The following is a 12,837-nucleotide window of genomic DNA, read 5'->3' as shown; positions in this document are numbered from 1 at the left end:
GTGATGGCTCAAATTAGATGATGTCATTTAAAACCGATACTTGCCAACTTTTCAGTCAGGAGAGTTCTAAATGATGTCATCATCTAATTTGCATAGCTGCTCATTTGCATATCTAGGTAAACTTTAGCTTTATCATCAAGAACAGCGGTGGGAGTAAAGGAGTTAAAATAAACGGCGTTACTATTTTCAGTAGCGGGTTATCTCACTTATTACTTCTTCCAACATTACAGCCCCGTTACCGCTGCCGACAATAATATGAGGCGCCATTCTTATCTCATTTTATCACACAGCAACATTTCAATAATTTAGATGAATGTAGTGTTTCCTGTTTGTGATTTATTCTGTCAAGTGTCAATTTATTTCATTAATCATATATTCAGTTTCATCATAAATAATTAAACATGTATCTTAAAGTTCCATTAAGAAGGGATCTGAAGTCTTTGAAATATTTAAAGGTTTTTTTCTGTAATGCAATACTTACTGGAGGTGTCCCCGACTAAGAATTTGCATAGTCAAATCTGATTCGTCCGATCCTGCTGATCTTTGACTGATAGTCAAATCTATCATCTTTTTTTATTTAGAATCATTTGAATATAGGCTACAGCAGAGTGTTGCATTAATAATAATAAAAAAAAAAAAAAACAGCACAGGCAGGTAAAACAACACTTTTATTTTTTTCCTACACACAACACACAGACTGGAACAAAGTGTCAGTAACTTTAAACATCAAACAAATGAAAGTAGTTCAAATGACCAGAACCAAACCCACTTCTAACAAACGGGCTAAAGCATGTAATTTATCTATATCTATAAGCTCTGCAGATAAGCTCAATTTCTCACATTATCTGCTCAAATTAAATGAAACAGGCTCAATTGCACTGTGTCGGTCCGTTTCGCAGCACAACATCCATGCAAACACAAACACTTAATTAAATAGAATAAGCCTTTAAGATAAATAAAAAAAATATATATATAACAACTTAAAATATTACAATTAAATGAAATAAAAGTCAGCATTAAAACTGAGAATTGAGTAACAGAAACATCTTCTATCAGCCCAGTTATCTGGCTACTTACCCTCCATGTTAGTTGTTGTGGAATGATAAGAAAGGAGCTGCTGACACAACTTGAATTTGACTTTTTTTGGATAATCTTTGAGTTGTTCTGAATTTTTTTTCTGAAATTGTGAGCCTTTTAAAGTTAAGCCAAATCACCACCAAGATGCTGCTCTGTGATGGAGCTCTGAGCAAAATCGGATTGTGCCACTCACCATGGTGGTTCATTCACAAACACTAGATAGAATATTGAATAAAAGTACAAGTTATGTAAATTTTTCCACAGTATATTTGATAGGCTAACATGTATATCAAATAGGCTTTATATCATGTTTATTTGGAGAAAACCACCAATTCTATGTAAAATCAGTCATTCAGCACCCCCATACAGCTGTAATGGAATGGTCCTCGTTTAATAACCACATTTGATGCTTCGACTGTATGATTGGCCATCGAATCAGGCCCCTTCGAACAATCATTGAATAGTAGAACATCTGAAGACACCCCTAATACTTACTTTGCCTAGTAATTAGTTATTTTTAAAATCTTGTAACTCAGTTACTAACTTGTTTAGTTTTTTGAGGAAGTAACGAAAAATAAAGACTTTTTAAAAGTAACTTGCCAAACACTGCTAATTCATTCAAAAGTGAATGAATTAGCAGTGAGCTAAGCATGGGTGGATCGATTTGTATCACTTTATGTAAAAACAGTCTGTGAATGTGTTTTTGAAGAGCATTTCTTGTCTGATGTTGTATTTTTTGGCTCAAATATTTTCTTGAGTTTTTATCTTCTATGCAGAAAATGTTTGTTTGTGTGAAAAGCTGTGCAGCCTTGTAATCGGAAGGTTGTCTAATATTGATATTCATGTCCCTGAAGGATGTTTCTCCCGATTCTCTGAATCCTTGGATGAAATATTGTGTACTGAAGTTTGTGGAATCCATACTGTCTTTGTGTGTTTAATGTTGTGGATTATTTGTGCTAAGTACCTTTTTACTCGGGGTCATTGTAATATCTTAATAATTAATCTTTACAGTAACGAAATACCTCACTCCATTTGGTAAAAGCAATTATTTGTAAGTCAGGAGTTTAATTGCGTGCCGTTGCCTGAAGAAAAGCAAGAACAGATAAGCCAGCTGACCTTACCTCTTCTTTTATGAAAGAGAACAGTCTGGGGCATTCACACGCGTGCACGTGTGAAGGATGTGTTAAACGGCGTGGGTGCTGGGTGTGTTGTACCATGAGGAAAATGAATAATGCATGCTGTGTGAACCATTTCAGGAAATGTTACTTTACTCACTGGTTTGGCGACACTGGAGTTAAACATGCTGATATTTTCACGGAGTGAGCAGGAAGCATTAAAAGTGAACCGATCAGCAGGACAGATAAGGCCGTGGAGCAGTTTTAGCTTGAAGCCAGAGAGCCCGTGTTGAAGTATCGTGAGCGCGCCGCGTGCTGAGGGGAGATGGTGTGTGAGGGTGTTGGAGTTGCAGCTCCTTGGAAAAGAGGAAGACCTCAGAAAATAAATGGAGCAGGTCATGGTTGGTGGAGCAGCGGAGGAAGAGAATAGGATGAGATAGAGGCAGGCGAGGCCTGAAGGGAGCGGTGGATGAGGAATGTATTCCATGCACATCTACTGAGTGTTTTATTTTCTTATTTGTAAGCTCATAGGAGAAACACAGCTGATAACGAAGTGACGGACCGTTACTTTCTTGCATTAATTTTCCCTCATAACAGCGTCATGTTTTTCTGCCTCTCTGATAAATCCTCGCTCTTCCACCTGCTTTTCTTTGTCCTTCAGAATGCGGAGGGCTACAACATGAGCATTCCCATGCCGGGCCATCCGGTGAATTTCTCCCAGGCCACTCTGTCCCAGGCCCAGAGGGATGTGGAGCAGCTGGAGAAGCTCATCTCAGAGCACGATGTGGTGTTTTTACTGATGGACACCAGGGAAAGCCGCTGGCTGCCGACAGTGATCGCTGCCAGCAAGAGGAAGGTGGGAGGCGTCAGCAGAGTGTTTACTGTGTGTCTGTGTGTCTGTGGGATCGTGTGCTCTGCCAGGACACAATACAAGCACCATGTTATGTTTCGTTGTGTTTTCCATAAAAACAAGATGGCATGCTTGATAAACCTACGGCAAAGTTATGGGATTTTTGTTTAGTTTTGTCATCAAGTTCAGAATTGAGTTGGGCACACTCAGGAAAAACAGCTTCATGGACTTATTAATCCACTTTAAGAACGTAGAGTGACCAAGACGGAGATAGATATTCATTTTCAACACATTGAAATGTGTCAGGTCTGTGTACATATCCTGCAACTTCTACTGCTGATTTTGTTTTTGCGGTGAGACTTGTTTTTAGATTTTTATCACAACTCACCAATGAAAATCTGTCTTTTAACTAAAAAGAAAGTCATAGCATAGCCGTTCATTCATTTCTTTATGATCCCTTTGCCAGTGAAAAAAGACAAAAGAAGCCTGCAAAACATTTTAGCTCCACACCAGTCATCTTACACATCAGTTCATTCTTCACGTTGTTGTTTTGCACAGTTCAGTTTAACAGTTTTACTTCTTTTCCACAGAGCTCGTTTTTTTTTTTTTTACACTTGTTAAATGATCTGCTGTCTTGTTGTGTTTTTGTCGCTTTAAGTCTTGGTTTACGACGTTATGGAGCCCTGTGTCAGGGACTTAATGCCTCTGGTTGTTCAATCAGGTGTTTGCTTTCCTTTTTTTCGCCTGCTCATTGAGTTTCCTTCATGGCTGATGGAACTGAGACGTTATTTGACTATTTGTGCCATGAGGCAGTTTCAGACTTCACTGCTAATTGGAATCCATTTAGACCGCTTGCTCCTCAAAGCTTTCAGCATTTTTCTGCGGGTAATATCACTGCTGTTTGAAAACACTTGGTGCTGATTCAGGATCTGCTGTGCGTTCACGAGCTGCTTTACCGTCGCTGCCGTTCCCTCCTCAGCTGGTGGTGAACGCTGCTCTGGGCTTTGACACGTTTGTCGTGATGCGTCACGGCCTGAAGAAGCCTGCCGCCAGTCAGAGCGTCTCCACGGCGGCGGACTCCTCCCCGTCCTGCTCCTCCGCCTCGTCCTCGTCCTCCACGCCGGCCGGCTCCGCGCCCAGTGTCCCGGTGTCGTCTCTCTTCTCCAACATCCCCGGACACAAGCTGGGCTGCTACTTCTGCAACGATGTGGTGGCGCCAGGAGACGTGAGGAAAACACTCGACCTTTTCTGCTCGCATAAACTGCCAATAATGCAAAAATTTCAGACACTTTCAGTGTCATAAAGCCAATACTGTCATGTATATGTCACGAAATCTACACCGTTATTGTCATAATATTTTGCTACACACATACATAAATAACATATATAAATAAATGAATTATCATGCACAGTAAATTGTGCTGCAGCCAATAATGAAGCTTCTCCATAACCTACCCTCGTGTGAAAATCACACTTTCCTGCCGCCCACTATCTGCGTGCATCCCCTGGCACTCTCCATGCTTCTCCTTGTGTTCCTCTTCCTCCTCTCTAACCTTTTCATCAGCGTAATGAGCCGCGGCCCGTTGTTGAGAATCTGTTCTATTCAAGTTATAGATTTTATTCTCTAAATGCCACACGGCTTCTCCAAGTCGCTCGTACATATCATAGCAATATTAACATTTAGATTGGACGTGCTGGCCCCTCATAACCTCTGCATGTAGATATGAGCTCAGTTAATAAATGAAAAGGAGGTAATGTAGCGAGAGTACATGTGGCCTTTATTCCCCCGTCCTTTCTTTTCTCTCCCTGCAACAGGTACAACAATCGATCAGACACATACTTTCTCACCACCTTCATCATTAACTGACTCATGCTGAGACTGTGCTCGTGGGAATCTCATATTTCCACCTTTCCCTCTATTGACTCTGCAGTTCACAGTAATATCCTGACATCTTTTTGATCGGGTGTGATGCTGTAGATCTGTAGCATCAAACATGGGCGAAACCGGCCCACAAGAGAATCCACTCTGATCCGCCAAACCACCAAGCAGATTTGAAAAAAAAAATCTCAGAAAACACATTAGTCGATACAACTCATCTGAACACAGCACTGACACCCAAGCTGAGATATTGGCGATGCTGCCATGAAAGATAGAAAACTAACAAGGCTATTCTGTCAAGGAGAGGTTCTCAAAACATCCACTATGCAACAGCGGTAGGATAATTGGTTGTTTTTTTTTTTTGTTTTTTCGTGTATTTTTGGAGAGAGGGGCATATCACTGTATTTTGCATCAGAAGGTTTTATTAAAACTGGCTTTATGTTGAAATTATAGTTTGGTTTTGTGAGAATAAATAACATATTCATCACGTATGTGTGACAACAAAGAAAAAACATACAGTTTACAGATTATTAAGGCACTATCCATCCATCATACAGCGAGCTTTATGGCATTCCTTTGTTATTTTGCAGAAAAGCATCATCTGTCTTGAAACCTTCATTTAGTTTTTTGGTTTCTGGAGTGGCGTCACGGCTCCAGTCCTCATGCTCATCTCATCACTGTCTTCCTGTGACTGGCTTTGTTTCCGTCAACAGTCCACCAGAGACCGGACCCTGGACCAGCAGTGCACCGTCAGCAGGCCGGGCCTCGCCATGATCGCCGGAGCCCTGGCCGTGGAGATGATGGTGTCCATCCTGCAGCACAGCGAAGGGTGAGCAAGAGGAGAGGTCACAGTTCCATTCGAGGAAGGCCAGACAGGGTTCCAAAAAAAAAAACAACTGCTTGACAACTTCACAAGATATATCAAGCCATAGTTCTCTGCTTGTTGGCAAAGACTCATGCTCTGAACCCATTCATGAAAAACATCAACATTTATCAGAAGATATCTGTTGAGTTACGCAGACCTTGAAGACTCCATAAATTCACACTCACCACAGAGATTAATTAACGAAGTTTGTTGACTAATACGTATAAAGTAGTGTTAGGTTGAATCTTATGTTTTTCTCCCTCTCAGGTGGAGGAGTCGTACGCTGTCTGGCAGTAATGGACTTGTGCTGCAGCAGCTTATAAGTAATGCTTTTGTCCCCGTTGGTTTGAAATTGCACTAAAAGCCAACAGGGAAAATTTCATAAAGTGCATCAGTGAATAGAAATGTTGCTTTGCAATATCCAGATTATTAACATTGCTGAAGTTATATTAATGTCAGCCGTTGAGTGTGTGTGTGTGTGTGTGTGTGTATGTATGTACACGTGTGTGAATGTGACTAATGGTATAATGCGCTTTGGGACTGCGGAAGCCTTCATAACAGACTATATAAGAAAAGTCCATTTACCGTCCACTTAGCATGAGATTAAATGTGCTTCCTGTGATTTTGGAGTTAATAGCATGAGCGCTGACTTTACTTGTGCATTATAGTACATTTATTTGCTGTGTAAATGAAGAAGGTTTTACCACTGTGAGGTTGATAGAATCCACCCCTTCATGTGACAGGAGATAATTCAGTGGAATAGGGGATGTGTTGACCAGAGAACGGGGAAGATCCCCTTGAACTGCGGTTCAGGAACACTGAGTTTCTTATCTGGACTTATTTTCCTGATTTTGGTTCAAAAGCTGCTGCTGGTATAATTTTTTTTATGAGAAAGTGTTACTGCTCCTAAAGTGGACCACAAAACAACATTCCTACAGACGCTTGTACCGATCTGATGCTCACTTTCCTCAGTGAGCTGCCCTGCGCTACGCCAGCACAGGGAGGTGTTGCTTTTTGTACGGAGCACTGCCGCTGAAGTCCCACTGCACTGAAAGTATCATCACTGATTAGATTTGAACTCAGCTCTTGCTTACGTCTCTCTTGAAAAGTGAGGTTCATGTTCCTCACCGACTTTGTAACCCGCCAGGCATCTTCCAAAAACTGATTTAATTATTGGAGTCACAGGTAAATTCAAATTCAGGACATGTAATCGGTGCTTTGCATTGAATTAGAATTTTGACCCTCTTCAATGAGAATTTGGTAGTTTTAGAGTTGATAACAGTCCAACTCGGTTGTCTTGTCTGTTTGTGTTCTCTGCATGTGTGTCGTTTCATTACGGTTCTTCCCAGATGATGTGACAGGAATTAGCTGAGACTGATGAGATACATCTTAAAGAATTCAGGAAGAGGAACCCAGGACCTCGGCTCTGACCTTCAGAGAACATATTGCGGTGATAAATATGGATGTGAACGGGCGCCTTGCGTATGATCTAAATCTGTCCAAGACATGTAAAAGTAGAGCATCAGCACATCAGGAGGTTGGAGTGCCTTTCAGCCCGAGTGCTTCCCGCTGTTGTTCCTTTGTGGGGCAATAATACCATGTTTTCTGTGATGAACTAACTGGAGGTCAAGAGCCTTGGAGTGGGTACTCGAGGTGAACCAGGTGGGATTGGTCGACACAGATGCATGATTAGAACTCCTGGGAGAGAGAGAGAGAGAGAGAGAGAGAGAGAGAGAGAGAGAGAGCACACATTTCTCTATTCATAGAGATTCTAGGGAGAAGATATGTCAGTGTTTGTATTATGGCTGTTACAGTGAAACTGCAAATGGTGCATTCATTTACTCATAGTATAGTTTTCATGGTTCTTCTATTTGTACGGAGGCATTTTTGTGAAAAATCAAATGTGTTTTCTTTTGCAATCATTCAAAACAGTTATTTCTGGGGATAAGACAGCCACTCACCAAATGCTTTTAGAGACTTTCTTTTTTTTGGTCCTGGATGAAAACCTCCAAAAAAGTGGAGGAAAGCAGAGTGTTTGAGATTCCTTTCCCTGTTATTGAATTGAATTGAATTGAATTAATTGAAAGTCCTTTATTTGTCCCGCATGGGGAAATTACAGGGTTGCAGCAGCAAAAAACGCAGAAAGAAAAGTAAAAAAAATACAAAGCCCAACCATACAAGAAAAAGTTAAATATAATTTGTATGCAAAATTAGGATAGATATAATTAAATAACACAAATATACTGACCGTCACAACTAAATATTAAATATAATTTAAATACTAATTTAAAACAGATATAATTTAGTAATAGATATAAACTGACAGATATAAATGAAATATAATTTACATGAAGATCCAAGACAGATATAATGAAATAAATAACAGATATAAAGTTAACAGATACATTAGCAGATACAAAGAGATAATTAATAATATACCGTACGTTTAGGACGGATGCCTCCCATCCCGTTCCTCTACAGTCAGACTCGCCTCTCTTGCGTCCATCCTCTCTCTGTCCTGTTTATTCAGTCCATCACTTTCTTTATAGCCACATCCTCTTTACACAAGCTTTCCTTCGGAATCACATTGTACAGCAGCCGTGATTTGGAGAAACTCTTAACGTAGGGATTAACGTTGCAGCATTGTGAGTCACATTTCTGACTCTGCCTTCAGCTCCGTCTGTAATGTGTTTTCATTGATCACTATCTGCAGGGTCTAAATCTTCACAGCCTGCCTGGATTCACAGTGAGCTCGAGCTCCCGCCTCTTCTGAAAGATGTAAAACCTTTAAAAGCATCGGGCCGTACAGTGGTGCACTCTTACCAAGCTAGTTAAATAAACCAATACACACATACAACATTGGGATGAAATAAGTTTGTGATATCGTATTTAGTGTAGAGTAAAGAGTGTTTTAGTAAGCTGGGATTGGGTCCTGTGACTCTGAACTGAATCAAATCTATTCATTAATTGTCTTTTGAGATGAAGCATCTCATTTATGAAGCGAGGTCTGACACCCAACATGCATCACGATCATTCACATACAGCAAAAATGGACATGCATGCATTACCTAAGGGCTCTCACATGCCATGCTTCAAATGCACGGATCTTTTAAAAGCTTTTTCAGTGAAAACTGTTTTTGTTTGCCTCTGAAATCCCGCAGGTTCTGCTTCTGTTCACACACAGAGATGTAAGCATGAAACCGGTGTGCGTCGATATTTCAGATATACTCTTTTCTCCTCCCTTCTGCGTGTCCAGAGGCTACGCGGTGGCCAGCAGCAGCGACGACAGGATGAACGAACCCCCCACCTCTCTGGGTCTTGTGCCACATCAGGTCAGACACACTCAAACACACTCCGGTGTTTCTGCGCTGTGTGGAGAATAACACAGTGGATGGAGTCCAGGTGTAGTTTTGTTTCAATTGTCACAAAGTATAGAAGAAAAACCATTAGTTCAAAGTTTTTTCAGGCCAGCATCTCTTCTGGAAAAAGGACAAAAACCTCTCGAGTGTTTTTGAGCGCTGCGTGATGCTTTTTACGCTTTAAAACACAAACTACAGTACAGCATGTCCATTGAAACTAGTGGGAGGAGAGGTAGATGCTTAATGTCTTATCATGTATTTTATATTGAACCTTAAAAAACTGACTGAGAATGTTGGTTTGATAATATGAAATAGCAGGAGTTTGCTCTTGTCGTTTGAATCCATTTGTATTCACTAAATTATTTGTAAGTCAACATTTTAATCTGAATTAAGTTTTTCTGCACAAAAGACAATCTTACAAACGGACTCCGACCACAACAGTGAAATTACACAAATTCACTGAAATACTACAGTATCTGATATCTGCAGGTGGCCTTTTACTGCAGGTGAATAAATCTTGAGAATCCAGATGTGTCTCATAATAAATAAGACTGAATGTTTCAAAGTAAGAACTTCACAGGGACTAATTTGCTTTTCTTACCAATTATTTTTGCCATTATGTTTAATATGAGAGGAGAAGATAATAAAGCTGTGATCAAATCTCTAAACATCTGAATCGGCTACAGTGATTAAAACAGCTGAAGAAATCTAATAATGATAATTTAACAACTAAAATGGCTTCAAACTGAATGAGCTTAAACAACTAAAACAGATAAAAGTAGTAAAAAAAAGACCCAGTTGATGTTAACTAAGCACCTTAAATGTCTTTAACAGAACACAAGCTTCTACAGATTTTTTAAACAGCTATGATATGCAGACACGTTTCTGATCCATGGCAAATTTTTTTACACTTTTTCAAATAAGTTAATAAAACAGAAAGTGAAGTCAAGGAACACATTAAAATGTAGTAATGGGTGGAAAAGTAAAGCATTAAACTTTAAACAATGGAGATAAATTCAACAATAAAGAAAAAGATCTAGTTTTGTAAGATGTGATTCGCTATTAAGAAACTTTATCTTGCAATGGTAAAAAGTATTGATTTCTCCCTGACAGCATCAGTTTTTTTGTGGTGAATGATTGAAAACAGACACATCAAAGGCTTTTTTTTTTTTTGCAGCTCAGTTGATTTAAGCGGCTCATCCTGCGATACCAAAGCTGAATTGATCTTAAACAACACGCCTGTATCGCTCACACCTCACACTGCAGGTTGAGAACCTTTGATGGCAGCCTTGATCACTACTGTTCGAGTGTTTGACTAGCAAATGTGAAGTTGTTTATAATTATGATTGCTTTTTATGAAACTATAAAGAGAACAAGAGATTTTCCACGAGCCATTTCATTAGTCAGTATGTGTTGAAATGAAAAAGATAAAAAATGACTCAATTTTGCTGTTTAGCAGACTGCTGCTGGACTAAAATCGGAATTAAGCTATCTTAATCTGGCTGAGAACAATCTTGTTCAGTCAGATGTGAAGAGATTTAATCATATGCAAATTAAAAGTCCAGATATGAATGTTTTTGTTCCTTGTTTTAGTTAATAGTTTAATATTCAGGACTTCATACACTTGGATGATGAAAAGGAGAAATGGGTCACTGATAAACCCCCCATCGCTCGCCACAACAGACCATATCTTGATCTGAATTTGCTGCAGGCCTCCGAAACAAATGTAATTCAGTTTCATCGGTCAGCAAACGCAGCAGTCGAGGTCAGGAGAGACGATGCTGGAAGCAGCAAGAAAATCCTCATCATAATGTGCAGAGATCATGAGTGATTTAGCTCCGGTGGCTGATTCTCCCCAGAGGGAGGAGTGTGGAGAAGTGAGCTCGAAGAGGCTGTGTATCCTGGAGTGTGTGGGGATTATCGGCCGTCTTCGCAGCCAACGCACCGAATTCAAGCACAGCTGAAATTGTAAACTCCCACCAGGATCTTGGCACTGTTTGATTCACAACTACAGTTTAACGTCAACACGGATCCCGCTGTCGAGCACTTCCTTTCCCGTCCGTGAAAGTGTGTGTTACGTAACTTTCATCAGTATTTTATTGGAAACCTTCGACTTGCGAGTGACAGAAGCACGGTAAACAACGCTGTGAAGATGTGTGTTCAACGTTTACCAGAGGGCAGCAGAGACACTCCAGTCAAACAAGTGGCTGAAAGGCAAAAAAGAAAGGATCACCCGAACAGGTCATGTTTTACCTCATGGACTCAGACTGTACAACATCCTGCCAACAAGAACAAATCATTTCTCCAGATCCGTCATTCCCTCTGCTATTATTCTCCTCCACACAGATAAATCCCATTTAAAATGATTTTTATGGCTGAAATGTTTCTCCTTTCTATCATTGTTGCCTATTTATTGCCCTCATGATGTACAGTTATTAGAACTTTCTATGTGTTGAGTCTGTTCTCTCAGGCTGTCTTTACACAGCCTTTAAAGCAGAACGGTGAGGCAGTAACAAACCCGAAGGGATGAGTTTAGAATCTGGAAATGGTCACCAGAATGTCTATTTGCAGGCTGTGCTTATGGCTGGATGACTGCGCGTTCTCACCACCTCCATCTGCGTCGTCATCAGCCGCGTTCGTCATCCTGCGAATTTCAGCTTCTGCCACTTTCTTGACGCTTCTTTCCCCTCATAGGATCCCAGCCAAGTAACTCCTAGAAAAACTGACATGCAAATATGCGTGTGCAGACTGGCTGTGAAATAATGCTGATGAGCGAGGGAAGAAGCAGCAATGCGGTGAGGGAACATGATGTGCACGTGGAGTCCAGTGCACGTGACCTCAGTGTTTGGATATATTCAACCACTCTGTCTGCATAACAGCACTTTGACTTTCACTCTTTTTTCCAGTCGCACAGTGACTGCTTGTGGTGAAACACTGAAAATACAAGTCCCACTTACTAAACTACCAAAGACATTGCTGGTTTTTATATAGCTTTATTCTTTTGTAAATGGTTCTACTTTGCCCAAACTACATTAAATTACACAAAGTTACAAAGATTATGGATCTGTTTGTGACAAAACATTCAAGGAAATACATTTTAATGCAGAATACAAAGAAGAAAGGGAAGAAAGGCACAAAGAAAATGATCAAAATAATATCAGTTATTTCATATTAGAAGTTGAGATAAACTTCAGAGGCTCTAGATAACTGTTGTTAAAGGAATATGTGAGTACCGAGACCTATTGGAAAGAAAAAGTCTTGTCCATATTGTTTATACAAGGAGATGGAAATAGTGATTATGTGCTCTTCGTTTGTGCTCAGACATTACAGCTGCAGCACATACAAACGCTGAGGTCACGTTCACTGAACTCCTCATGCATATTATGTTCGCTCTCTGCATTGCTGCATTTTCCTGTTTTCACCCTCTCATCATCATTATCTCACAGCCAGCCTACACACACACAAGTACACACACTCGTGTGTGATAGATACGCTGTTGTGTATCTATCTGAGTTATATGGCCAAAACACTATGAAATACTCCTCATACATATCTACGGAGTTGAACATTTTTTTATTATTTAAATATTTAGTATGACTACATTTTCCCAATGTTTTTGTACAGTCCAGACCAAAGAATTATTATTTAATTTCAAGTCAGTCAAAAGAAAGAAGATAGTACAACAAAACTCT

General features: G+C 40.0%; 1 protein-coding gene across 1 annotated transcript in view; it reads left to right on the top strand.

The window, feature by feature from the left end:
* atg7 (ATG7 autophagy related 7 homolog (S. cerevisiae)) overlaps positions 1-12,837 on the top strand; it is a 73,353-nt gene that overhangs the window by 20,328 nt on the left and 40,188 nt on the right. Inside the window, 4 exon segments of the mRNA XM_030092318.1 lie at positions 2,854-3,048; positions 4,022-4,267; positions 5,635-5,750; positions 9,043-9,118. Coding sequence (XP_029948178.1) covers positions 2,854-3,048; positions 4,022-4,267; positions 5,635-5,750; positions 9,043-9,118 — 633 coding nt within the window.

This window comes from Salarias fasciatus, chromosome 5 (assembly GCF_902148845.1).
Source record: "Salarias fasciatus chromosome 5, fSalaFa1.1, whole genome shotgun sequence".
NCBI lineage: Eukaryota > Metazoa > Chordata > Actinopteri > Blenniiformes > Blenniidae > Salarias > Salarias fasciatus.
Note: the sequence above shows the minus strand (reverse complement) of the source record. Positions and strands in the feature narration are given on the sequence as shown.